The sequence below is a fragment of the Cladophialophora bantiana genome, assembly GCF_000835475.1.
Source record: "Cladophialophora bantiana CBS 173.52 unplaced genomic scaffold supercont1.13, whole genome shotgun sequence".
NCBI lineage: Eukaryota > Fungi > Ascomycota > Eurotiomycetes > Chaetothyriales > Herpotrichiellaceae > Cladophialophora > Cladophialophora bantiana.
In genome coordinates, this window is record NW_015971587.1 from 824,705 (window position 1) to 851,701 (window position 26,997).

General features: G+C 50.9%; 10 protein-coding genes across 10 annotated transcripts; 5 read left to right on the top strand and 5 right to left on the bottom strand.

Moving 5' to 3' along the window:
* Window positions 1-151: 151 nt before the first annotated feature.
* Z519_08654 (uncharacterized protein) lies at window positions 152-1,734 on the top strand (the record flags this gene model as incomplete). Its single annotated transcript, XM_016766382.1, has 3 exons — window positions 152-220; window positions 319-1,488; window positions 1,543-1,734. 3 exons carry the CDS (start codon window positions 152-154, stop codon window positions 1,732-1,734), a joined length of 1,431 nt encoding a protein of 476 aa, XP_016617540.1.
* Window positions 1,735-2,612: 878 nt separating this feature from the next.
* Z519_08655 (uncharacterized protein) lies at window positions 2,613-3,192 on the bottom strand (the record flags this gene model as incomplete). The annotated part of the gene is made up of 2 exons (XM_016766383.1): window positions 2,613-2,993; window positions 3,154-3,192. The coding sequence occupies 2 exons, from the start codon at window positions 3,190-3,192 to the stop codon at window positions 2,613-2,615; spliced, it is 420 nt and encodes a 139-aa protein (XP_016617541.1).
* A 561-nt stretch (window positions 3,193-3,753) lies between these two features.
* On the bottom strand, window positions 3,754-5,674 carry Z519_08656 (uncharacterized protein; the record flags this gene model as incomplete). The annotated part of the gene is made up of 3 exons (XM_016766384.1): window positions 3,754-4,728; window positions 4,798-5,155; window positions 5,211-5,674. The coding sequence occupies 3 exons, from the start codon at window positions 5,672-5,674 to the stop codon at window positions 3,754-3,756; spliced, it is 1,797 nt and encodes a 598-aa protein (XP_016617542.1).
* A 1,157-nt stretch (window positions 5,675-6,831) lies between these two features.
* Z519_08657 (uncharacterized protein) lies at window positions 6,832-8,056 on the top strand (the record flags this gene model as incomplete). The annotated part of the gene is made up of 2 exons (XM_016766385.1): window positions 6,832-7,321; window positions 7,431-8,056. 2 exons carry the CDS (start codon window positions 6,832-6,834, stop codon window positions 8,054-8,056), a joined length of 1,116 nt encoding a protein of 371 aa, XP_016617543.1.
* Window positions 8,057-9,481: 1,425 nt separating this feature from the next.
* Window positions 9,482-9,754, top strand: Z519_08658 (uncharacterized protein; the record flags this gene model as incomplete). Its single annotated transcript, XM_016766386.1, has 1 exon — window positions 9,482-9,754. The coding sequence occupies one exon, from the start codon at window positions 9,482-9,484 to the stop codon at window positions 9,752-9,754; it is 273 nt and encodes a 90-aa protein (XP_016617544.1).
* A 1,313-nt stretch (window positions 9,755-11,067) lies between these two features.
* On the top strand, window positions 11,068-13,021 carry Z519_08659 (vacuolar protein 8; the record flags this gene model as incomplete). Its single annotated transcript, XM_016766387.1, has 6 exons — window positions 11,068-11,107; window positions 11,165-11,250; window positions 11,304-11,424; window positions 11,476-11,589; window positions 11,640-11,885; window positions 11,940-13,021. 6 exons carry the CDS (start codon window positions 11,068-11,070, stop codon window positions 13,019-13,021), a joined length of 1,689 nt encoding a protein of 562 aa, XP_016617545.1.
* A 1,715-nt stretch (window positions 13,022-14,736) lies between these two features.
* On the bottom strand, window positions 14,737-15,369 carry Z519_08660 (uncharacterized protein; the record flags this gene model as incomplete). The annotated part of the gene is made up of 1 exon (XM_016766388.1): window positions 14,737-15,369. The coding sequence occupies one exon, from the start codon at window positions 15,367-15,369 to the stop codon at window positions 14,737-14,739; it is 633 nt and encodes a 210-aa protein (XP_016617546.1).
* Window positions 15,370-15,910: 541 nt separating this feature from the next.
* Window positions 15,911-18,290, bottom strand: Z519_08661 (uncharacterized protein; the record flags this gene model as incomplete). Its single annotated transcript, XM_016766389.1, has 7 exons — window positions 15,911-16,257; window positions 16,313-16,520; window positions 16,572-16,627; window positions 16,682-16,837; window positions 16,889-17,164; window positions 17,213-17,240; window positions 17,292-18,290. 7 exons carry the CDS (start codon window positions 18,288-18,290, stop codon window positions 15,911-15,913), a joined length of 2,070 nt encoding a protein of 689 aa, XP_016617547.1.
* A 604-nt stretch (window positions 18,291-18,894) lies between these two features.
* Window positions 18,895-21,777, top strand: Z519_08662 (uncharacterized protein; the record flags this gene model as incomplete). The annotated part of the gene is made up of 1 exon (XM_016766390.1): window positions 18,895-21,777. One exon carries the CDS (start codon window positions 18,895-18,897, stop codon window positions 21,775-21,777), a length of 2,883 nt encoding a protein of 960 aa, XP_016617548.1.
* A 2,773-nt stretch (window positions 21,778-24,550) lies between these two features.
* Window positions 24,551-25,970, bottom strand: Z519_08663 (uncharacterized protein; the record flags this gene model as incomplete). The annotated part of the gene is made up of 6 exons (XM_016766391.1): window positions 24,551-24,852; window positions 24,932-25,053; window positions 25,126-25,492; window positions 25,555-25,640; window positions 25,690-25,727; window positions 25,803-25,970. The coding sequence occupies 6 exons, from the start codon at window positions 25,968-25,970 to the stop codon at window positions 24,551-24,553; spliced, it is 1,083 nt and encodes a 360-aa protein (XP_016617549.1).
* Window positions 25,971-26,997: the final 1,027 nt, after the last annotated feature.

Consider the following 26,997-nt stretch of genomic DNA (forward strand, 5'->3'; position numbering starts at 1 on the left):
GGACGACATCCAACTTGTACCTGACCCTCGACCTCAGTCGCTTTCCGAACGACAACTCCCACCTCCCTTGGCGAAGCCTTCGTATCATCTCCTGCACCCATGAAATATTCGACTCGAGAGTCATAATCTGCCCTTGCAGGCGCCCTTTATCATGCCTTCTGCAGGCACTCTTGCCTTGAGCACCTTCCTGAATTCGGCGTCGGGTCCATCCAGTCGAAAGGTACGCCCTCGGCTCCCTCTCAGCTGAGCCCTCGCCCTTCACATTACCCAGCATCATGTGAATTATATCTGAAAATAATATTCTGACTCCAGCTACAGAGATCTCATGCAGAAATAACCCGATCGTTAAGTCGAAGTATTACCCCCGATCAAGTACCGTCCAAGCGCCGCCGTATCACCCATCATCCAACACCCGAGTCTTCTCGAGACTCGACGCCGCAGTACCCAGAATCGAGAGTACGGTTCCAGGGCGACGGCTTCGACTACCGAAGGCCGGCTATGTCTGCACGGGTTTCTCGAGCAACTGCAACCCCTACCCCGCAAGATGTCACGATCGATCTCACGGCAGACACTGACAGCGATGACACTTCCATTGCCTCAGAATCCTCTCTTCTACCACAGCCCTCGAGGCATGCGTCTATACAGCCCTCACGGCAGACGTCTACACAGCCCTCAGGGCAGGTGTCTAGCCAGCCCCCTGCACGAGTCTCACGACACCACCTTATCAGGACCTGGATTGCAGCCGCTCAGCGACGGGAAGCTGCTCGGAGGCAACTAGAAGCTGTTCAGAGACAACAAGAAGAAGCACGTCATGTCCGTGCCCCGCCCTTTGGTGGAAGACCGCAGGATGAACTACCTGAGATAATTGATCTCTCAGACACAGATGATTCGGATTTCGAGATGGATGAGTTTGAAATGTCTGTCGACACCGAAACCCTTGAGTCCGAATCCGTCGGCTCACCTCCGGCAAGTTCTGAAGTCGAATTCGTGTCGGAGAGAACTGTTCCACAGCCCCAACGTCAGGAGGCAGCAGTCCAGGCAAATGTCGGTGCCAACGCTCCTCGCATGGATAGAGGTACCTTCGGATATTTCCCAGAGATATTGAGGAGGGGGACACAATTTATGTTCGGGAATATGCAGAATATCGCCGCTCCAGGCTACAATGAAGGCTTCCTGGATCGCTTAGACGGAGTTCCGCCCCGTGGCCAGGACGCACGGCAAGGGAATGATGTTGAAGGTGCTTTCATCGTCAACATGGACTACAGACAACCTGCGTTTGCTCTCGGTCGTTTTGATGTCTTTGATCGCAGCTCTGAAACACCCCAAGTGGTGCCTGAACCTTACAAAGCGCCCCCAGCCGCCCATGAGGGGTTCATCAGGACTTTTGGAGAAGAAGATGTTATACTCTGTCCGATGTGCGGCGATGAATTGGCAGTTGGGAAGGGAGATGTCAAGAAGCAGGTCTGGGTAGTGAAAGCCTGCGGACACGTGAGTGAATTGGATTCAATCCAGGCGTTAACCTTGTCCTAACGACGTTTTCAGGTCTATTGCGGCGAATGTGCGGTAAACCGTTCCAAAACAAGAGCCACAAGGAAAGGCAAAGGCAAAGCCAAAGAGCAAGAACCTGAAAAGAAGCTGGAATCGCCCAGATCGGTTCCGTTTACGATATGCAACGTCGATGGCTGTAACACCAAAGTCGTCAGCAAGACTGCCATGTTCCCCATCTACCTATGATCGGACATCAAGAATTGGATTGATCCAGCGACTTGGTCGTGAGTACACACAGGCATCGGCCCACGCTGACAATGAGATGAAAATTTTAATGAAGGGCTCAAGGAGTTTATCTTTCCACGGACAATTCAACGGTCACGATGGAGGTTGATGCGCGGACATCGAGTTGAGTGGGCCAGAGCACGCTTCAGATCATGTTTTAAATCCTTTTGTAACTATTGTACATATGTTGCAACGCAAGGTTATAGCAATGAGCTGCGTCCCATGATTTGCCGCGGGTCCTTCAATTGCAAATCATTGCCGAACTTAACTTGAAACCAGCTTTATTGAAATCATGAATTGTTTCTGTTGTTCGAAGCTTCTGAGGAGGGTGTTTGGAGCCGTCAGCCGAATATCAGCGATTTTGGATGTGTGACTTCATCGAGCTCATCCTTGAGGTAGATCTCAAGGTCTTCCGATCGCTTGGTGTTTGTTTGGGATTTTGGCTCGTCATCTGTCCTAGTGTCACAGACCCAGAAGAATCTGGTAGCTTTTCCCAAACACGAGCTTGCGTAGCTGTCCGACACTTATCTCCTCGCTCTTCGAGCAGGTGTAGAGTAAGAGCCTGTCCAACCGCTCTGTCAATATATGGCTCTCGTCGGCCTCCTCCTCAACCCCAGACGTTCCTCGTGCGCATCATTCTGTATCCGGATGTGCTCTGCGTCTTGTTCCTTCAATCTCTTGAACATTCCCCGGGTTCTCCTTGCAGCACCCTTGCCTCTCATTCTACGAGAGCGAATCAGGGGAATCAGTCGCATTCCTCGTCAGTCCGCCCCGCCACGGCCCAGCGCAGGTCTCAATGATCAATATTTGATGCTCAGCGCCCGAGCACAGAGCCTCACTCAGATCTTCTTAATCCCGCCATGCATAGGACTCCACACGCCCCTGACACTCTCATTCTGACTGATGACCTTCTTGCCCTTTACGAGGGTATTCCTCTCGCCAGAATTCCCGATCAGAAACTCGACCTTCTCAAGCACCTGCTCGCGGGCCAGGTTCTTGACGCAGACGGCCTTAGACCGCCCGTTGCAGTACACTGCCTTGACGACGGGGTGGCGGTTCGGGCGCGGCGAGATCCGGAACTCGACGCTCGGGTAACGATGTGTTAGTGACGAGAACGCCGGTGAACTGAGAAGTGATTTTAAACCCGAGGACGACGCCCAGTGGTCCGAGTACGTCAGGTGTAGGCGCGTGCATTGCAGGATGTAGGCGCCTAGGCCGTTCTGTGAAAGTATTAGGTTTTTCGTATTTTTTTTTAAAGGGGGGAATGCAAAATGCAAGTGCAGGAGCAAGCGGTCAGGGCAGGTGCTTTGGGGGCGGTTGGATAGATGGCGAGACGGACAGGGTCGTGAGAAGAGAAAAGAAACTGCGTGAGAAGCTTACCCGTGCCGTCGACACGGTCTTGAGTCCTTGCACGCCCATGGCCGAAGGTATGAGGAGGAGACGTAGGATGGCACACGCGCGCAAAGCGAGGTCGTGGCTAGAATCGAATGTTCAGAATAATACGTAGCGTTAGAGTTTCCAATTGGAAGTAGGAGCTTTTTCGCTGCTGCGCAATTGAAAAGCGCAGGTTCGGAGTATCTACGGAATATGAGAGGACAAGGCTTCGACGCTAGCCGGATCTGGAGTGATACAGCCTCGTCGCTCCATCACACGAACTAGCGAATGAATGGACCAGCAGGCGCAAGGGGTGCAAAAGCTTCGAAAGAGGAGAGGCGAGTTTGCAGTTGTGAAGTGAACAGTCAGATTTATGCGATAATACAGGTGCGGAGATTACTTTCAAGGAATCGGATTATGAGAGCATTATGAAAGGACACTGCGAAGCATCAAACTATGTGTACTCGGTACAAGCACGTTCCACAGCCTGCTCGCACCCTCATTATGATACTGAATATCATCGCACAGATCGTCGTCTCCATTCCTTCTCAGAGCCCATCTCTCAGGCTTACCTCGGAGCTCTCCACCAACAAGAGCTCCGACTACTTATATTGTCCGGCAGATCTTCCCTGGACTCTCCCCCACTGCGCCCTCAACACCAGAGTCACTAACGACCTCCCAGCCATCCGTGTGGCCCACGCAGGGGACGCACCAAAACACGCTCTTGGGGTCCCAGTGCCTCTTCAACTGCAGCAACCTGGGGTAATTCGACCCCCAGAACGTCTCTTGCCAGTTGGGCTCTGTCGGGTCTGCTTCGTTGACGTACGCTCCCATGTCTGGCGCGATTTGGCGGAGGGCTGCTGTCTCGACATCACGGAGGTGTGTTGTCGTCGCTAGCTTCGCCGTATCGTTCAGAAATGGCCATGATCGAGGGAGCACGATGTGCGTATATGCTTCGCGCCATGCGGGCAAGACAGAGTTACTTCCTCCCGGGATCCCGTTCTTGACCGTCCTGACACCCTTGCCCGCCACGACGTGGCCCAAGATCGGATACTGCGGGATAGGCGTGGTCTGCTTGAAGAGCCTTTTCAACTTTCCCGGATCACTCTTGAGAGCGGCCCGGTCGAGGAGGCGAGACCCCAGTCGGACCTCTGATCCAACAGTTCCACCCGGAACGGTTGCCATCCAGAATTTGGTGAAGTCCAGCGTGGGCACAGATGCATTTTGGAGAAAGACCGTGTCGGTCCAGTTGAATGTGTTATTCTGCAGAGTCTGTTCCATGGGCATGAAGATTAGCCGGGCTTCTTCGACGGTCTTGTTCGGGACGAGCCACACGCCGGCGACTGAGCCTAGATGGGCAGTTTCAGACTGTGACGCGTTGTTGTTGGGGAAAATGAAGTAGTAGCCCATGGCACCGGCGTCGGAGAGCTCAGGCAGCTGATTGTGGAAGTAGGCTACTAGAGACCAGAATGTGTCGCTGTTCGCGGTGGTGTTGTAGCTGAATGAATACACTGCCATAGGTAGGGCTGGATATGCTCGAATTGTGACTGAGATGAGCACCGCGAAGGTGGAACCGCCGCCCTAGACACGAACATTGGAAATCAGGGGTTCTGTCATTTAGATATCCGAGATATTCTGGAGAGAACTTACACCTCTCATTGCCCAGAAGAGGCTAGGGTAAGAGTTCTCGTTGATAGTCAACAGTGTCCCATTGGCAGTAACAACATCCATTTCGAGGACTTGATCTGCACCCAGGCCATAGACGCTGCTGATCGGAGAGTGTCCAGCCCCAGTAATCCAGCCACCAATACCGACATTAGGATCCGCTCCACCGACCATGGTAAGGCTGTATGAGGCAATTGCTTGGTAGATTTCGCCAAAGCGCATACCGGCTGCAATCTTGACAGAAGCAATCCCGCCATACCGCTTCGCTCGAGAATCTCCCATCGTGACGTTGACGCCGCGAATATTATGCGTCCAGATGGAGAGTGAGCTTCGACCGGACGATCTGTTCGCTATGTCAGTGTCATGAGGCCTTCACTGATACGTTGTCAAGTGTATACCGTCCCAAAAAGTCATGGCCGGTCCCTTTGACTATTAGTCTGACCCCAGTCCTATACGCGAATCGGCAAGCAGCTTGAACCTCGGTTGCGTTGGTGGCATTGACCACATATGCAGGCAGAAGTGTCGCAGAGCATGGCGCTCGAGGATCAGGGAGGCAAGAATCATCGTTGTAGTCGGTCGTGAAAGGGTCCTCGGCATGAAAGGACGAATTGCTCCATTGGGTGATTAACTGGCCACAGGCTTGCACGCTGTATACCGAACTGTTGGTCTGGCAGACCAGACCTGGAGGTACAGGTGCGATGAGGCGGCCTGAGACCGAGTTGTTCAAAGCTTGCCAGTCAGAGACCGAGGGCCAACCTGGGGAACCCACAACGGGTTTGCAGTATTGCTGAGGGGCTGCAAGCGTCGCGCGAGCAAGGGAGAGGATGTAGCAGAGGCTGGTGAAGGATAATTTGCTCATCATCCTGCCAGATTGCTTGATATTTGAGACGTGCGGAACCACACGAGATGATGAATACTGCCCTGGTACCAGGGCAAGGACATGACCTCAATATAAATTCCGTCGAGTTCTATCCCTCCTCTCCACGTAAAGAAGCTGCCTGAGAAGCATCCACATACTGAAATATAGGCCAATGATATTTTGTCAAGTCGTCGAGTTAATCTAGATCAGGAAGATTCTGTTGGAAATAGTAGCGGCTCATCTCTGATGCAGAAATTTCTTGGACGAGGTCAGGTAACGTCCCAATGCGATCGCTGCCGAGATCCGCAAGGCAGTCCACAAGGCTGTTTTTATTCTTGTTGCGGGAGAGTTTATTATAGATGATCGACGAGAAGAAGCGACGTTCCGCGATGGGTCAGGTCCAAAATACGAATACGTTGTTTGCTTCAGGTTTGGTTGGAGAAAAAGCGAACACGATGGGAGGCTGGTGTCTGTGGCGCACCAAGAAAAATCATGCGCGTTGGCTATGGCGGTGCACTGGTCCCCTCGCCGTCGATATCAAACCGCGACGCAGCCGTGAAATCTTTGCTGCCGGATAGACCAACGGTGCGAATGCGTCAATCAATAGCAGAGATCTCTGCGTGCGTCTTAGACCTAGCTCATGACTATTTCAGCCTCGCAGGCGGTGGGTAGATGGGCGACAAGGTGTCGTCTATATCAGGAGACACGGTTTGGGGCATCGCAGGGAGTTGTTGGACCACTAGATCATCCATATAAGGTCCTACATTGATATCAAGACATTCTGGGTAATAAGTAGGCCCTAGACCTCACCTGTATCCCGTTTAATGGGAGATACTCTCTATCATAATGTGGGGTGAGTAGCGAGCACGCTACTCAGTGCTGTCAACGTGGCGGTATGATCGTCGATATGGCACTAAACCGTTCTTGGGTCTAGCAGCTTCCCCTAGGCAGTTCAGGAACAACAATTTCATTTCCGCATCCAACGCGCTGTGAATCCAGCTTTCTTCAACCCTTTTGACTGCATCTCCATTGCTGCCTTCAACTCTACCTGTAATTTTACTTGAATCCCGCGCATTTGCTTTCTTCTCTCTTACTGCCTTTTGCGCATTGATGACGATCGCGTATCTCTCACGACAAGCTTCTTGCGGCGTAGCATCAAGATGACGGACAAACTCCCTCCTAATCTCCTTGCTCTATTCCAACCCCGACCTCCTCTCCGCTACATTCCCCCTCAAGACACCGCTCCGGACGAAAGAGCTCTCAAGCAATCACAGCTGTCTGGCATCGCCGCGTTTCTTCCGCAGCTTCAGGAGTACAAGGCGACTGATGTGTACGAGCCCACTGAATCCTGGCTGCAACAGCGCGATCGGAAAAGACTCGAAAAGAAACTGCGCCAGCAAGAGATTGAGCGGCCTGACTTCCAGGGCTACAAACCAAACGACGACCCCAAGATCAAGGGCGATGCCGTTAAGACTCTATTCGTGGGTCGTCTAAGTTATGATGCGAAGGAAGGAGATCTGGAGCGTGAGTTCGGCAGGTTTGGTCCCATCGAGAGAATCAGGATTGTCAAGGATGAGACAACCCCAAAACCCAAAAAGCCACATAAAGGTTATGCCTTCATTGTCTACGAAAGAGAAAAGGATATGAGAGGTACTTTCTTCTTTGCAAACCCCTTTGCCCTTGACCCTTCTTTCCATACCAAAAGATCAAATGGTAAGATTTCAAGGAACTGACCTCGAAATTCCTTACTCTTTTACAGCTGCGTACAAAGAGACAGACGGCCTACGAATAAAGGACCGAAGAGTCATTGTCGATGTCGAACGTGGCCGCATGGTCCCTGGCTGGAGGCCGAGAAGATTTGGCGGAGGCCTTGGTGGACGAGGATATACCAAACAAGCTCCTGCAAAGCCTACATTCGGTCCCCCAGGTGGCTATGGTGGTGGATTTAGAGGTGGCTTTGGTGGTCGTGGAGGCTTTCGCGGCGGTTTTCGCGGCGACCGAGGAGGCTACGGTGGGCGAGGCGGCATTGGCTACCAAGGAGGAGGAGGCTTCGGCGGACGACAAGGCTACCAGAACGGACCGCCTCCCCCCAACGCACCCAGCGGACCCGGCGGCAGAGGCGGCTACGGCGGAGGTCATGACGACCGGCGAAACGGATATGGCGGAGGAAGAGACCAACGCGGCGCGACTGGCAGCAATACCGACCCTCTTGGAGGACGAGACCGTGGATACGATAACCGAGACCGTGACCGAGACCGGGACCGCGATCGAGACCGAGACCGTGATCGATATGGAAGCAGTAGACGTGAAGACGACTATGGCTCAAGAAAACGATACCACGAGAATGACGGGTACGATGATCCCAGACAACGCAGAAGGTATTGAACCTCGTCGCCCTGTGATTTATGTTGTGTGCAACCTCTTTATCACCTCATGGCTGGTCGTGGGTGGGTATCTTGATGCTCAACGCCTCTGAACAAATTGTGGAATTTCGGGCAGCGCTTGTCGTTTCGCATTCGCATGGCCATGGTAAGGAGCCACTTATTCTTGGGGCTTCGCGCATTCGACCTCGATCAGATGAGGAAAAGCAAAAGTGACACTCCCTCAAGATGTCAGTTCTCCGCAAGCCCACCAGTCACCGTTGGCCAGAATCGTAGCCAACTAAGTGGTGAGATGCTATGCAAGCCCCGGAAATCCTGGATCTGAAACCTGGGGCACCCCAGATGGATCAACGAGGCTTAATGCAGTTCGTGTCCTTTTCGACGGCGAATGTCCTCCTTCTGGAAATTGTTTTATCATCAGCATTCCTCCTGGCAGTGGTCAGGTCGGGTAAGGGAGACAATGTTGTAACATAGTTCTTATGAAACACATAGCAGCAGGGGCGTATTGAAGTTGATTGACATCAGCTTCGATCATTTCTGAGAAGCCCTCAGATTCCAGAAGTCTTCTTTTCCCGGGTGAAGAGTTGAATGATCCCCTGAGAAGTCAGTCAACATAGGTACCGGTTTGGAAGCATGTGTTCATTGCTGTGGCAGGATACCGCAAGCTCGGCGCCCCATGGTCGTATATTCTTTAGGAAGGGAGTGGGACAGGGCGAAGGACGCAAATGCCACCTCACATCAGCCTCGAACCACTTGGACACGCCGATGCCAACCGCCCTCTCCACGCCCTCCGACTGGCCCACAGACGCTTTACCTCTAAGTTCTTAGTTAAGCACAATTTTTATAGACAGCAGCAGCGAAAATTTCAGGTCTGTAACTGGCTGGGGCAGCCATGTGGCGTTATGACAAACCGAAATCCGCTAAGAGCAGGTTCACACGCGCCTTTCATGTACTTGACACATGGATATTCGCTAACGACAATTGCACACGCCCTGGGGCAGCATGTTTCCCAAGGGCGCATTCCAACATCCATCATGATTGGTGAGTGCGTTATGACTGTTTTCATTCCTCAGACAATTGTTGGGTCCCTTTTCGAGAACCGTGGTGGGCAAATGATGAAATCCCACAGGGCGTCCTCATCACCGACTGACAAGAGGTGAGCCGATGAGAAATTTTATATTGCTGACAGGAGGTTGCATGGGACTTGATGGGTCTATATAATCCCATGTCACGACTGCTTCGAGTGTGAGTTATTCGTTCTGCATCAAGCAGTATCGAAGAACAAGAAGTATTCCCCTCCTTGCCACTTCCGTCTCCTCGACAACCGAGCAAAGACCACATTATTCTTCAAGTAGACCACATTATTCTTCAAGTGAACCACCTACACCAACCGCCAAACAATCCAAACCATCTCCATACATCCATCAACATGCTCTACGCAGGGTACTACAACCTCACTCAAGCAGAGAAGAACAGCTCGGCTGTGTCATCCCGTCGGGTCTCCAAAGAATCCACTTCCAGCGAGTCCTCCAAGACGTCGCAGAAGATCAAGTCCTCCATCAAAAACGCCCTTGATCAGCTTCGACCTACCACCGAGACGTTGACGCCGGCGGGCATCTACTCCCCCGTCATCAAGCAAGGGGCGCTCTTCAGTCGCAAACATAGTCAGGCCGAGGTCAGAGTCGAGATGCCGAAAGTATAGACGTCAGAGCAGGGACGAATCTCCTTAATATTACGACTACAATAGCCGGTATTGCTGAAGCCATGATTGGAGTTATGGGGATTGCATTTTTAGCTGGATGGACATTGCCGGTGCACTGTGCGAACAGGAAGTGCGAAGAAAATGGCATTGCATATAGCATAACCTGGGCTGGAGAGATAGCCTGGACGGCGGACAGAACGGCATGGAATACACAAAATTAATGTCCAATGCTGTTTCTCTTATTTGATAGTCTTCTGTTCCCTTCCAATCTTCAGAATCTTTTTGGCTCTTTGTCTGATCGATGACGTCGAAAGCATGTGAAAGGGCTTATTGGCGGCGAGATGTTCAATATTCACGGGCATCTGGAAATGCTTTAGGTGTTTTGCTTGAGGGACCATAAATGCGGAAGGTGGCCGTAACAGAGCATGGGGAGCCCAGGTCATATCGATGAGGTTTAGCGACGATAGGTGCTGTTGAATAAATGTAGTCCTGTAAGTGGGAAGTTGAAGTTTACCGCGAAAATGTATTTGCAGGGCGAGACCGAAGGGATCTGTACGAGGTAATAGGTAATAAGCGGTTGGTTCTCCTCCAGTTCTGGGTTCTGGGGGAGCATCCACATGGGCGGCACCAGCCTAACAACATCCGTCGTTGGGCTTGGGTAGCCTCTGGGAGCCTGCAAAGCCGACCTATTAGCCCACCAGCATGGCCAACTTGGTCTAGCATCGCCTAACCCTAGGAAGCCGCCAGCACTAATAAGTCACCGAGCCTGCGTCAACCATCGGCACGGTGCTTCTGCAGCTTCCTTTAACTCGTGCAACTTCGGCCAAAACCCCATGTTGACCACCTTCACACCACTGCAATTGCCATTCCGCCTGCGAAGCCTACTGCTCGCTCCTTGAGTCCGGGTCACACGCCACACACTTCCTGTTCTCCGGCAATCTCATTGTTCTTGCCTGAACGCGTCCTCTCTGCCGCTCTGCAACTACAACTACAACTGCCCCTGCCACTGCAACTGCAACCGCAGGGTACGCAGCCACGCAGCCGTGCCTGTCGCTGCAGGATTCCCAGAGTCAGCGAATCCGACACGAGCCCTGATACTTTCTCATCTCAATACAACAGTATCGGGAGCCTCGCCAGCATCGTTCGAAGATTGCATCACAATCGGCATCAGCATGACCATCAGATGAGCCTTTCACCGTCAACCTCTCCATTACCACCTGCGACATCAGCATACATTCCAGCCTCAACGCAGTTCCCTTGACCAACAGAACCACTCTCGACCACTGCGTCCCCTCCGGGGCCCACGCCTCGAGATGGGCAACGTACTCTCGGCCTGCTGTAAAAGCTGCCAAGGTCTGTCTTAGCTACATTGCTCGAGCATGTCTGATTGCTGACCCTCGACCTTTACAGGTGGGAACAAGGATAATCTCTATGAGCCCGCTCTTGCAGACAGCGAAAGAGAAGCCGTTGCAGATCTCCTACAATACCTCGAGAATGTGCGTGTACAGTCCCCTTTTACTGTAAAGCGTTGAACCCTGACAGACCACAGCGAGGAGAAACAGATTTCTTTTCCGGAGAACCGTTGCGGGCTTTGAGCACTCTCGTCTATTCAGATAATGTTGACCTACAACGGAGCGCCAGCCTGACATTTGCCGAGATCACGGAGCGAGGTATGTGGACAAGAGACACGCTATTCGACTCCAAACTAACTGTGGTTGCAGATGTGAGAGAAGTCGACCGGGATACCCTAGAGCCTATCCTATTCCTTCTGCAAAACCCAGACATTGAAGTACAACGAGCTGCCAGTGCAGCCTTGGGCAATCTGGCCGTGAATCGTACGTACCGCCGTAGTTCCTTTTGATCAGTCGTAATTGACATGTCATAGCGGAAAACAAGGTCGCTATTGTCCAACTCGGCGGATTGCCTCCCCTCATTCGACAGATGATGTCTCCCAATGTCGAGGTTCAATGCAATGCTGTCGGCTGCATTACCAATCTTGCTACGCATGAAGACAACAAGGCCAAAATCGCTAGGTCAGGAGCATTGGGTCCGTTGACAAGGCTGGCAAAGTCCAAAGATATGCGAGTTCAGAGGAATGCAACCGGCGCGTTGCTCAACATGACACATTCCGGTAGGAGAGAAAGAAGTTGTTTCACCGGGAAGTTGGCGCTCTAACTGTACCCAGATGATAACAGACAACAACTCGTCAATGCCGGAGCCATTCCAGTGCTTGTTCAACTGCTTCAGTCGCCTGATATGGATGTGGAATACTACTGCACCACAGCTTTGAGCAACATTGCAGTCGACCCGTCCAACAGAAAGAAACTCGCCCAGACCGAACCACGGCTTGTCCAATCCCTGGTCCAATTGATGGATTCTGGAACCCCCAAGGTTCAGTGCCAGGCCGCATTGGCTCTCCGAAACTTGGCATCAGACGAAAAGTACCAATTGGAGATTGTTCGGGCTAGAGGCCTGCAACCACTTCTTCGTCTCCTTCAATCTTCGTACCTACCACTTATCCTCTCTGCTGTCGCCTGCATCCGCAACATTTCGATTCACCCTCTGAACGAAGCGCCCATCATAGAAGCCGGCTTTCTCAAACCCCTTGTCGATCTTCTCGGCTCAATGGAGAACGAGGAAATCCAATGCCATGCAATCTCGACTCTGCGGAACCTTGCTGCAAGTTCGGACCGAAACAAGCAACTCGTCTTGGAGGCCGGAGCAGTGGAGAAATGCAAGGAGCTACTTCTGCATGTGCCACTGAGTGTACAGTCTGAGATGACGGCTTGTATCGCCGTGTTGGCGTTGAGTGACGAGCTCAAGACACATCTGCTCAACATGGGCATTTTCGATGTGCTGATTCCTCTTACCGATTCGGAAAGCATTGAAGTTCAGGGCAATAGTGCCGCTGCACTGGGCAATTTGTCTTCCAAGGTCGGCGATTATTCGATTTTTGTTCGTGATTGGATGGAGCCAAATGGTGGCATTCACGGGTATCTCAAGCGTTTCTTGTGCAGCGGTGACCCTACCTTTCAACACATTGCGATATGGACATTGCTGCAACTATTGGAATCGGAGGACAAGAAACTCGTCAGCCTGGTCGCCAAATCCGAAGACATCATTCAGATGGTTAAGACGATTGCCGACAAACATGTTGAATCCGATGACGAGGAAGGTGAAGAGGGCGAGGGCGAGGTGATTGCTCTTGCTCAAAGATCTCTGGAATTGCTTGGTAAGGGGCCCAGGCAGACCTTGGTGGAAGGTTGAAGGCGAGCACTGGAGGATTGTTCTTTGTTTGGAGCCTCTCGATATTATCATATACCCCCTTTACACGGAATTGCAACGAAAAAAGGGCCGCCACTGCAAATGGGCACGGGAAGCCGTGTATCACAGTGTGCGGTGAGCATAGCGAGGCGTTAAGGATTTGATTGTGACTGCTCGGGGCAGAGAGGGAATTGGGGGCTCCAACGGGAATTGGAACACTGTAGGTATTGCAACACCAGTACCTTTTGCTTATCTTTTGGTAGGAGATTCTGTATGACCGTGGTTGTCTGTCCTCGCGGGAGCAGGTACAGACGAAAGCGAGGGCAGATTACACCATTTCATTCCAGCCTCAATGCATTAATTATACGCCTTTGCAATTTGCAAGCACATATTTCTATTCCGTTTGGGAACCTGGACTGTAATAGGCATGTTGACACGAGTCATTTTTATTGATTCATCGATGTCTCCTCCCCTAATATGCTTTCCGAAACATCCACAAAACCCCTTAGGCATCAAGGATGGCAGACCTGGATGATAGGAGGAGTTTCCCGTCCTCTCCCATCCCATCTCTTCTCTGAAAGGCAGAGGAGAGTCGGGTTGGGTTGGATTGGCGGGTTTAATTGATATTCCTCCCGTGACGAACACAGTCTGACATTGTGGTTGGGAGTCGTGACCATGGATACTGGAGAGGGTTGTTTTCTTCGGGGCGGCTGGGGGAGGGGACATTTAGAGATGACGGGATAAGCGTAAGTCTCGTTGAGATACCAGGATAATAACTAGGTCTGGGTCATGTGAGAGACAAAGAAGGCAGAAGGAAGAGGAGAAGGTGAGAAGTGTGGCTGTGAGTGTTGATGGGATTGCGGGTGCGCGCATGTTGATGTGGTCGGAGTTGAAAGGGGGAGAGACAGGGAATGACCGATGGTATATCGAGCACCGGGCCGAGCGAGCGCGCGAGAGGAAGATAAGAAGGAGATGGTCGATGACAAAGTCTTCGAAGACAGGAGAGAGCTTCATGTATCTTGTCCCGGCGGTGGGCTTTGCTCGCTCGTTTGTCACCCCACACATACATATTTACATCTGCGAAGCGCCCGATGGGGCGACATGGAAAGGAAAATGTGATCGCCGGCATGGTCCCATTCGACTTGAAGTTCAAATCCGAGTTTGGGCTTTGGCAGAGATCAAGGTCGAGATCGCAGAACACAGAGCGGCCCTTGTCTTCGCACTTCCATCTCGTTCCATGGGTCCTTGGCTCTGCGCAATCTGGTCTGCGCTGGGCAAGACGGACGTGGTAGCAGGCAGAGTGACGACATTCCTGAGATCATAGTCTCCTATTTGATGCGAGAAACATTGAGCTCCATCATTGTAGATGGCTCACGCAGCTTCGACAGCCTTGTAGGTGTCTGAGTATAAGGAGAGCGAGACAGGTCTCGAACATGCTCTTTGAACTTTTGTTTCAGACACGCTGGGTCTTGCCTTCGTCTGCACTTGCATCTTCTGGAGAGGCAGAGGTCGAAATCACATGCTCTTCTCTTTCGGGGGAAGTTGGCAGCGTGATTTGATGTAGTGGTGACGTCTTGTCTCGGGTCTGGGAATTTAGCCCTTGAGAAGGTCTCGACGCTTGCAGTGTTTGCTGAGTGATCGGCTATGGTGACATTTGGGTAATGTAGCGAAAGTGGCCGAGGTCATTACGAGTAACATCCCTAGCGTTTGAATTGATTTCATGAAGGTTTGGCGACTTTTCGACTCTCCCCTTTCCCCGTCACAGCATCCTTCATCTCCTTCCAACTCGCGGGGACCATTGCGTTGCCGGCCTCACTTGTCGCCACCACGACGCCAAACTCATTCCCTGCCGTGCTAATGTAGTAGTTCCTCTCATCGCCTAGACTGATCACCGTGGCACGGATGATGTCGCCGACACGGTACATGTCGTTGATAACGATCTTGTCCTTTTCGTGTGTGCGGATGTCTTCGCGCCGGAGGATGCATTGGAATTGGAGCTCGTCGTCTGTTACCTGGGAGTAAGAGATGATTTCGTTGGCGAAATTTGACACTGACGAGGATGGGTCGATGATGGACAGAATTGAGGCCGAAAGTTCTCTTTGTCGGACCCTCGTGACGCGGCAGAGAACAGCGGAGCCAACTTTTGGTAGAGAGCTGATTGAAGCTACAGCTGTGGCTCGACGGGGCACCGAGATGGTTGGCTTGCTCGATTTATTTGGCGCGGGTGAGATGAGTGACTGCCCAAGGATCGAAGCGAGGATGTTGTTCTCATAGACGTGAGTGCCCGGACCGGAAATGTATGAAGATGTGCTGGCCAGAACCTGGCCAGGTACGACTGGCGAAGAAGTCATGGTTGTCGAGCTGTACTTGGAGAATTGAAAAAGTAGGCTGTTTCCTCACTACGGGTAAGTAGATTCAAAGAAGCAAAAGAACGCCTTAGGGAAGAGCCGGAGGGGATGTTCAACATGGGTGAATCCACATCGAGAGTCACGAAAGACTCGTCAAGGGTGTTATACCTTAAGCTGTCAAAATAAACCGTGACGCACAGAGTTCTAGAAGAAGAATCATTCCACGACTGTTGGTGAGCAATTAAACGGGGTTGTGGAGCGGAGAGCTCGACGAAAAAAGATAGAGGCCAAAATTTCCATGAAAACAAGTGTCACGTGATCCACCGCCAAGCGTAGAACCACATTCTTGGCAAGCCACAATACGATGTCCGAGGTGCTGTGGCTGTGTCACCTCTTTACCCTCACAACCCCACGCTTGATTCGACGAGCTCTGGGCCCTATCCTGGGCCCATGGGGACTCGTAGGGGTAGGGGAGTCCGTAAGCCAGACCTACACCAAAGGGTTACAATACATGATAATTGAGCCACCTCAGAACATCATATACTCACTTCGACTGGACGATGGTCAACATCGTCTCCACATGCTCCGCAGTCAAACAATGATCTGCTGCCTGCGCGGCAAGCAGTCCAGCCATCTTCACTGTATTCTTGATTTGACGGCCGTTGAGGTCAAGGGCAGCAAATTTGTCCAGGTGCGCGTCGGTAATTTGCGTTGTGTCGACTTTCATCCTTTGAATGAAATTTTTCCAAATCTTGTGGCGGAGTTCCTGAGTCAATTCGGGGTATGAAAGTGACAGGTGGATTCGAGACTCAAATGCTGGATCGATGCACTCGACTCGATTTGTGGTAAGAAAGATAGTCCCTTCAAAGTATTCAAGGTGTTGAAGAAAGACTGCAATACTGGTCAGCGAAATTCCAAATCCTTTTAGGTATGGCCATGGCAATACCAGAAACCAGTTGATTCCTGTCCAAATCATTTACTGACCGCCTTTCAAGGAATATGTCAGCTTCATCCAAAAGGATGATCCCCTTCCAGGATTTAGTCATCAAGAAGGCATCTTGAAGGGCCGCTTTGATGGTTCCCGGGTCTGACTTCATCTGGCCAGATGCAATTTTGAAGATCGGGACTTTCATCTTTTCAGCCACTGAGGAAGCCTGGTCAGTATCACATGTTTCTTTGAATGCGTGCAACATACGGGATTCAACGGTCAGGGTCTTTCCAAGACCAGGAGGTCCCTCCAGCAGCACGACCATTCCTTTCCCTATATCGGCTTGAGTATATCTTCTAATGAATGAATCGCACTCTCAGACTTTACCTTTCCCTTCAATAACATCGTCGAACTGGGCAGCTGAATCCCGTTGAGTCTCAGCAAATGCCAACAGAAGCCTCTTGTAGTTTCCGGGCAGCGCCAAACTCTCAAATGCATTTGCGTTCCACTGAATTTTCCGGAGATAGTCAATCCTCAAATGCACTGGAACAATCAGCGATCACTTTTTATACAGAAAAGGGGCGAAGGACCAACTCCACACGTTTAGGTCGAGAGAATATCCTCTCACAGTTGGACAACAAATCATCAATTGATCGTCTGTCAACTCGGTCTGCTCCATTTCCAAGCTCTTATTGTTTGCGCTTAGAATAGCTTGATCTCTCAAATGAGGAATGTTGATATACATGTTTCGGTTTGTGTAAGAAGAGTCGATCTGGTCAGAATCTTCGTTCGAATCTTTGCCCTTGGGTTCGTTCGTTCCGAGACGTTGAATAAGGTCGCGACTGTAGGGATGGAAGTGCATGAAGGTTTCTGATTACTGGTTCAATCACTATATCAATCTCGAAGCAGGTAACCTACCCGTGTCTACCACTACTCGTCCAGAGACCTGTTGGAAAAGTTAGTTTCCGCTTTGTGTATGGCCGCGGGAATGATGTACCTGTTCTTCTGCGAATGCTCCACCCAATACGTAGCTCGTGGCTGGACCATTATACGCGCGATAATGGACACGGGTATAAGAGGAGAATTTTCTACCTCTTTCGACTAACCGTTCAATGACAGCACCTTTTGCCGGGTGGGAATCCAAGGGAAATACCCCCAGGTCAGTAAACTTTCTGCTTCCCTCGAAGTCCTTGATTCCCTCGACTTCGAGAGTGTGACCGAATGCTTTTCCATCCCAGTCGATGGAATAGCAATGGAGCAGGAAGTACACGCTGGAGGTCTCTGGCGTCTTGCGAAGCTCGGTCCGGCGGAGCTTGTATATTCGTTCGATGCCTTGGTGTTCTGAAAAGATGAAGGAGCCGGGCTTGAATATCATCCAAAGTCGGTCGAATCGAATCATGCCGTGAGTCTGGAAGTCTTTTATCACCGCAAACGCTTCCTGAAGTTCAGGCTCCAGTGCAGATCTCAGAAGTTGCATGTGTTTGCCGATTTGAGATTGGTCTTGACAAGCGCCTTCGAAAGCATCCCAGCAATGGACGAATGGTTTGAACGGAGCATCGATGGTTGCCTTATTCTCGTCCATGAAAAAACCAGGATAATCCTGGAAGATCGAATTGAGTTTCGACTTCAGCAGGGGACTCTGAATGAGGATTGATTGTATTCGTTGCTCTCCCTGCTCGAGGTTGGTGCGAAGGAGGAGGGCATATTCTTTCCATGCATTCCCGTAGCCGCATGCCTGATCCATGATTCTCGCCGGAATTTCGTCAACCCATTCGACATAGAGGGAACCGTCGTGCCGCGGATATAGTCGCTTTGATTCGCATTTCATTCCAGCTTCAAAGATATCCGCGGCAGGGTCGGGTTCATATTCTCCGTCAGCTGAGACTTCATCGACCACGATGACCGGCTCCTTGATTGTAGACCCAACCTCATCCAGGGAATCTGATGACTCTCCCCTTTCAAGACCTCCGTAAACAAAATCATCGATGCTTGGCATTTTGCTTTCTCTGGAAGACCGTCCTAGCTGACTACGAGGCTGGTGGAGTAGCGTAGTCAAGGGAAGAAACTGCCCGGGGGAGACAACGCTGATAAATAATCCTCTAAGGGGTTCAGGCAACCATTTTATGTGATTGAAAAATAAGACACCCTTGATAGAGCCTCTTCTACGAATAGGAGACGCATTTGATAAAAATCGAATACGAGGCTGGTAATCGACAAGAGAACTTGAACCCTGCCAGCAACTGAGAACTCAGTAGAGCGCCTTGCCAAGAACTGCATCGCTTCCAGGCGCCGTTCAAGTTTCAGGAGGCCAGCGTATTGTATCAGGATATTGTTACACGTTCGGTGCAATTTCTGGGCAAAGTTTTATTCGTCCTACGTTAGTCACTGTTGTCGAATGGATTGGTCAAATTACTCGTGCAGGGGTCGATGTAGCTCAAAGCCTCCCTCAGGGGCTTCAAGACGTTTGCCAAGTTGGGGCTGAATCTTCTCAGCCTGACAAACAGAAGATGTGCCCCGACTCTATCAAAACAAGTCAAAGTCGGTGCTCGAACTTCACCCTAGCAGCAAATACTCAGTGTCAATCTGGTCATCAGGCTGTCATGACACTTAAATTCAACTTGGAAGACCTTCGGAGGTTCCTGCGGATACCGCAAGGCAAGTGCGGCTTCTATTCAACGGACACAATACATAGTTACATATCCGAAGAATCAAACGAACCGTTGAACCAGCTGGCCTGGACTGTCAATTCGGCAAACGGCCCGCTAAAGTACATACGGGAAGGTGATCATCCAAGTCGTCGTGGCGTTAGACGACTGCCTTTGGATGGTGCATCAGGAAAGCTTCCGCTTGAAGTCGCCGAGAACCTCCTTTCCTCAGACGAAAAGTATGCAGGACCAATATCCTGGCGTCGTTTCCGAGAAAGAGAATCCTGGTGGGAGCAAATCCATGTCCAGGCCATGAGACAAAATAAGGAACAGACCGATCCGACGTTATGTCGTATGTGCCAAAAGATGAGGATTGTGAGGAACGGCCACTTCACCGACGACATCTCGACATCGTACCGACCATTCGGGACTTGGGCACAGTTATTATGCAGATCGAAATGCATGATATGCCGTCTTATTGTGTTCTCTCTATCGGGCGGTTCGGTCCCGCTACGACTTCATCCCTTTCTTGCCAAGGTTGACCCGGAACTTCAAGGCGTACAGGTTATTCCAATTATCTTACCTTCCGGCGAGACTTGCATGGCTATTGAATACTCATTGAGAAGAATTGGTATCTTGCGAATTGTCACCCAGGAAAACTTCCGGGAAACCATTCGACAAGTGTTTCAATTCTCGGGAACATCCGCAAGAGAGGTTCTCGAGTGTCAGGACAGCCCATTCCGCGACCAGACCGATCAAACAATCTCGATTGACCAAATCAAAATTTGGATCAATGTATGCGAGCGAGAGCATGGCGAGACATGTGATTCGCTTACATTGAGCAGCAGCAGCGCCGAAATAGAGTATCCAATCCTCCTCATCGATGTCAACCTGCGATGTTTGGTTCGGTCAACAACGGCCTCGCGGTATTTAGCTCTCAGTTACGTCTGGGGTCAGGTTGAAACTTCAGAGACAATGAGAGGCAATCTGGAATCTCGATTGAAGCTTTCTGGCCTGCCCCCTACGTTATCTCAAACCATCGAGGACGCAATTATGTTGACGATGAAGATGCAAGAAAAGTATCTCTGGGTGGACGCATTGTGTATTGTTCAAGACGACATCAATACAAAGCATTCCAACATTCAAAGCATGGACAAAGTCTACAGTAACGCGCTCGCAACAATAGTTTGTCTGCATGGCAAAGATGCAAATGCGGGATTGCCTGGTGTACGACCAGGGTCTCGGAAACCTCAGAACATCGAAACAAGGCATTCAAGCAAGGAACCGTTCCAGCCAGATCCAGCTTGGATTCGGGAGTATGATGGATTGGCAAGGAGTGACAAGCAAAAGCATGAGTTGCTCACTGTCTGTCGAACCATATCCACTGAAATGGAAAATTGGTTTTCCGCGTCGGATTATCGTATCCCCAAACAATCAGAAGACTCGAGAGGACCCAATAATACTTTAGAGCACAAAGCGGTGCCAGACAAGCCGCCTTCGCAAGGTATCCTTGCTGTGGTCTCACACCCACCTCCTTTGAAATACGCTCTAGAGACCTCAGTTTGGCATAATAGGGGTTGGACATTCCAAGAAAGGCTCCTTTCCAGGCGTGGCATCTATTTCAGCTCCGACTATGTCTATTTCCAGTGTTGGAAGCATACCCAATGCGAGACTGGAGGAAATATTGTTACTTGGTCCGACATCACGACTAGTCCCGAGTCAGGAAACGCAACTGAGTTGATAAGATCACGAGAGACAAACCCTCTTCTCCATTTCAGGTTTCCTCCCCCCCAAAATCCTATCGAATTTCGACCCCAGGAGAATCTGAGCGTATTTGAAGACATGGGAATCCTAGCAAAGCAAGATTTTGACGTCTACAAAGATGTAATAGAGATGTATACGAAGAAAAAGCTCTCATTTTCGGCTGACATCCTAAACGCGTTGGCAGGTATTTTGGCAGTGATTCAAGATCGAGTTGGGGGTCAACTGATTGTTGGCTGCCCTACGAGGTATCTTGACCTCAGTTTCCTGTGGGCCCCGACGGAGCCTGCAGATAGGCGGACAGCGGTGGGTGCCGGAGGCAGTATGTTCCCAAGCTGGTCTTGGGCTGGCTGGACTGGAGCCAAGCAGTACGTCATTATGGAGGACGGAAAAAGGACGTATCGATCACTGCACCACGAATATGCCAGGAGTGAAATACGAGAATTCTCCCTTCATCATCAAGGCACTATCCTGCACATTCATAAAAGTACTGAGGAAACAGGAGCCACTGAACCGCGGAATCTTGGATCGTCAACAACGCCTCAAGAAGAGATATTCCCAAAATACGTTCCATATTCTGATTGCTTCCTTCATGGCGTCTCGGGGCCTGATTTTGGTCCTAACGTTCTCCAGTTCTGGACCGAAGCGGTGGACGCCAAATGCTTCTCAGTAGGACAAGTCACAGGGCCATCGCTTACCGACAATGAACACGCCAACATTACTACCAAACAGACTGTGTCCAAGTTATTTGACTCCAAGAACCGATACTGTGGCTTTATTTTCAAGCAAACGGCAAAAAGGAGGCGCCGACAGAAGCGGAACGGCAATCTTCAGTTCATTCTGATTTCAAGCTTCGGCGAGTCGAGAGATAGAAGGTCTGGGTTCCAGACAACAGATACTAGATTGCGTCCCTTTGATGAGGGGCAGTTTCCGTGGAAGGGAAAAGGAAGTGGCCTAGTGAATTTGATGTTGATTGAATGGTTCGACGAAGTCGCGGAAAGAATATCGGTGGCGCGAATCCATCGACAAGCTTGGATCGAAGCAAGGCCCATGACAAGACACATCAGACTAGCATAGAGATCGCGGCGGAGAAGTCCCTTTTTGCTATCAACGCTTCACCAGCCTTACGCTGAGGCAGAGGCTGGGAGCCACGTGGGCACCGTGGGCGCACGGGTCGGCTGAGATGCAGGTCCCGCGAAGCGCGGCGTCTTTTACACGAGAGCTACACAATGCACAAGCTAGGGAACGCCTCGTGGTAGTCTGTAGTGTTCGTTTAGTGTGAGTCAACCTCTTCAATGACCTAGCCCTGGATTTCCGGATACAGGGCCAAGTTCGGAAACGCGTAGATCATGGACTCGGCCGTAATTTCGAAAGCGGTCAACATTAAAGGCGGACAAGTTTCCACTAAATTCGGACTGTGTGGGATAGGATAGCTTTCCAAGGGATATCTGGTGTTGTTTCTCGGCCTTCTCGACCTCCCAGCGCTGACTATAGGCGTGAGCAGGCTTGAGCCAAAAGTAATATCGGCCTGGAATTCCTGAAGCTTGCGGAGAATCGCTTCTTCCATGTAGAGTTTGGATTCGGATACTGAGAATTGAGTATCCTCAAAAACGGCAGGAGGGGATCCAGGATCTAGGCTCCAGCGAGAATGGTGGTGCTGAAGATGTGCCTGAGGACGAAATCTAGCTGTTCAGAGTGCCAACTGATGAGCCGCTGTCAGTCCTTACCGGGACTTCTTTGGTGTCCTGGCCGGGGCCGACGGTAGCCAAGTTGTGCCTGATACCCGGGTCGGGTCGTGTTGAAAGATTGCTTGTGCTTTGCAGCGTCCTTCTATCGGTAGGCCCATTATTTCTAGGTTTCGTCAGGACAGTGCGAGTCCCTAGCATCTACGCTGGGCTGGACAATTAGTGCAGGTTCGAGCCGCAGATGAAGCCTGAAATGATCGACGACTAGGCGTCGTACATGATGATCGGAATGTCCCATTTGAAGCCGCAATCGGAAACATGACGGCGATGGCTACGGTTTGGGTGGAGAAAATGGGTGGATCCATGCTAGTAGTTTCTTGCACCGATCCTCCTTTTTCACAGCCTTGTCGGCCCACTCTCCTTCACTCAAGGCATGCAAGGAAGCATGATAATAGTTCACACTGTGATGCTTTGGTTCTAGCCTAGCGCCTTGGCGGTCATGATAGACATTCGTGTTTTTGAGCGTTGCCTAAAGTCGCTCAAATACTGAACCATACAGTGACCGGAACTGAACTCATTGGTATCCTTGGGGCAATCGCATCGACGAGGCGAATGACTATTAGACGACAAAGAATGCAACTGGTTGCAGCATAGTAGAGAACCCTAAGCTGTCATTATGCATTTACCTATGACAAGGCGCGCGACAACACTCTTTGCTATCAGCATTTTGAGGCCAAGAGTTGGTAATGCTTCGCAAGTCAATCTATGACAACTAAGTTATATGGCTAACGTTTAGACGAAGAAGTTACTATACGTCCGAAAATCTGAAGGCAGAATGTTTGCTTTCGCATGCAGACTGTTTGCCAGCCTTCTGCACGTAGCTTTGACTATGGCTTCTTGAATATGGTGGGTTCTGGTTGACGTGGTCCTGGAGATGCTTTGGACTCTTTCGAGGGCAACCAGCTAGAATAAATATGGTTTATCTTGCGGTATCTGTGAATGAAGGGCCCCCCTCTCCGTTTTGATCGAGATTGGTCTGATATTGAAATTTCAGCAACGACGAGGTCTGGCGAGAAAACACCATAAAAACTGCACTCGATACGCCTCATCACCAGAGGAGCCGACAGCTATATCCCATATCTGGTACACCAGTTGTGTTCTACCCAGAGGCCTTTTCGATCCGCCATATAGGTCATTGACATTGCGAACATTTTGTTTTCGCATACCGAGCGTGAACTCGAAAGCATAGAGCTTCTGATGGAAACGCTCATCGATCCCACAGAATGTTGGGGCCGCCTGACAAACTATGATGTTAGCGACACATCCTCGATCACTCACGGGCGCAGAATTCCGTCAGCTGATGATTCCGGTCTCACAACACTGATTGACGTAAGAAAAATGCTCGTTTTCAACACATTTCATTAACTAATCACAGATATGATTCTCAGTAGGTTTACCTCACCAAGACGGCCCGCGATCGAATAGATGCTGGAACGCTGAATGCAAGTAAGCTAGATTTCGCCTTCTTGGCTCATTATAATATCGGCGGGCGTCCTTGTAGGCTTTGGTCCGCGACCTGCAAGACAAAGGTCGAAATCAACCCAGGTCCGAAACTATGCAGCTGCAAAGCTGAGTTGAAGTCCTTTCCCAAAGCATATCATGGTTGAAATGAATCGCGCAGTTTAAATTTGGATGTAACCTCGTTTAGCCTTTTGAGGAGGAAATCCGAAGGTTGCCTTGCCAGCATGCCAGGTGCTTGGATCGACTAGCGATGGCAATCAACGCCCAGCCTCGAGTCGTCGTTATGTGAACAGTCCCATCTCCCCTTGCAATGGCTCCTTTCCCGTGAGAAATCAAGCTCAGCGGAAAGGTTTCGGGCGCACTGAACTGGGCACCGAAATTCGGAGATACTGCGGTACATGTTGCTTGTATTTGTAGGACGCCCCCGATATGTTCGATTCTCCTTCCCTCAATTTGCCCTTATATGTTTCCATCCGTCCTCTTTTGACCGCGATGCTGCTCGCTCAGTCCTGCCATTTGGGGGCGCAGTCTTGACGTAAGCACCCGGAGGCTTGATTACTCCGGTCTTCGCCCAAAGACCACATAACTGTCCATCAGGGTCAATTTCTGCCACCGCGAACTAGGCGCTGTTTGGAAACATGGACTCACAAATGGTAATAGCTATGAATAGCCCTGTTCTTGACATCCTTTCGGACGTCCAAGAGGAATGACTCGACCTCGGCAGGAGTCCACTGCAGACAGCGGGTGAAAAGCATGATGGTTAAGCCTTGGATCCCCTCGGTCATGTTGACGCTCTCGAAAAGGCCCACCTCTTTAAGTCTCTGGTCTTTTGCCCACGGCCCGACGGGGAGCTTGAGGATGTGCTCTTCCACGTCGACGAACCCGGCCTCCTCCATCCATCGTTTCAGATTCTGAGGTGATCGGGCGTCTTTTCCGAAATGAACGCCTATATGGTTTGTAAGTCTAAAGTGCCTGGACTGTCTCGTACTAGATGGAGAGAACTAAGCGGAACCTTGTTGACTTACTGGCCTCGAAGAATTTCGCGCCCCATTGAAACAGAGCAGAATCTTTTGACAGCGACCCGTCATCGCTGAGCAGATAGGGGTGTTTCTCATGCCATTCTACCCAGCCACCAGGCTTAACAAATCTATACATCCCAATTTGTCAGCAAGTGCATCGGCAAAGCAAACATATCACATTGAAATTCTCATTCTCATACTGGTAGCATTGGCGAATGAGCTTCGGCCAGTCTCGAATTGCGCAGACGAAATTGCGGTTATGAATGTAGTCAAATGTACCCTCATCCCAAGTCCACTCAGCTTCTGCGTCGTCAATCTCAAAGCTGCAGTTTGGAGGCACCCACTGAGGTTGGATGGGACTCAGGTCGGTGCCTGTGACCACGGCGGAAGGGAACATGTCAGCGAATTCAATGGCCCAGATTCCAGTGCCCGTTCCTAGATCCAGGACCCTAGCCGGATTGGGGTTGATGGGGGCCCAGAACAGTCGATCTCCCAGCAGGTGTGTCTGCATGGCATGTTGCATGTCCAGTCTTTCGGCCTCGGCCTCGTCGTTTGGAAAGGCGTACTCTGCCATGTCGATCAGTCCTGACGTCGCCACCACACACTTGCGTCGGCACGGCGGTACCTACGGGATCTACCGTAGGAGTGATATCGGCGACCATGTTCCCAAACACCTCGAGTAATGCTGGATGCTAATGATGTCAAATCGCTGTGTCTGTTCCCGTCAACTGTCTTAAATCTGAGATGTATCCCAAACTGCGTACATTGATTCACCATAGGCAGAATCCAAGTCTGAGAGTCTCTGATATCATATAGAAGCGGCTAGTCAGCAAGTGGGCAAGATGTGGACGAAAGGCGAAATGAAATTCAGGCCTACATCAACCTCGATAGTCTGGTTCGGATCCGATTCGGTAGATGGTTCAAGTTGTGAAGTTGGGCCTGGTCCAGGACCTTCTGCGGGATGTGGTTCCGAGAGTGATGACTCCGGGGCGGGTATAACTGTAGAATCAGTTGGATCATCAGCGGTATGTGCTTGTGATGCCATATCTTGACAGCCACCATTTGACTCCCAAGCAAGCAAAGGGTCAATGTGACGGACAACATCTTCGGCCAAAGCCAAGGTGGCGTTTCAAGTGTAATGTACTTCCCAAAACTAGCTCTTCACAAAGCAGGTGTCAGCCATGGAGAGAACCATTGGAAGAGATCCAATGGAGTGATGTGAAGTTTGATAGGGTGCAGAAACGGGCCAGAGCCAAAAGCAATTAGGCGGACAAAATGTGGAGAACAGAAGAGACAGAAACAAAACAGCTGCAAGGTTCATTGGGATCTTGAAAATGGACGATGTTCCTCCCGACACAAGCAGACACAGATATTATGGAGCAGTCCGGGCGGAGTGACTGGTGTTGACTGGTGGGCACTTTCCAATGGCGGCTTAACTAAATGATCGGTCAAAGCTTAACCAGCTTGGGCACCTATAAGGCGCTGACGGGCGTGGCGAGGTTGACACCGTCCGGGCGGTCCGTGGTGGTCCGTTCCGGCAGTGTGAGTGCTACGATTAATTAAGCAACTACTGTAAGTACTCGGTATTCGGTAGTCAACCAACAACGGGTGCTCTGGGCGATGGTCTAGGCCCCACTAGCCCACCAGCCCTACGGCTAGGGGCCACTACCCGGCCAACTAGCCGGCAAAAGTTAGTGAAAGAATGATGTTTCAGGCTGGTTGGGCTTCGAGAGCCCTCCCATAACCGAACGATGGTACAGTACACCACCAACACCTGCAGCTAGACTTTTCCATTGACTTGGGATCCCAATCTCTCTCTAGTCGTCCTTGCCCATCCATTTGTACAAACGTCCTACCGCTGACGTGTCACTCTACTCTTGATCCAAGACCAATCATAGCCTTGCCCGCTATCAAGATGTCCATCCCACGGAGCCCCTCGCGTTGTCTTGCTGCCAGCCCACCCACTCCGGCGAAATGCTCAGCTCCCCTCTCGCGTTCAATGACTAAGTCCACAGCCCTGGACGGCTCAGCTGCTCTCAAATGACGGATTCCAACTCTCTGGCACCGGTACT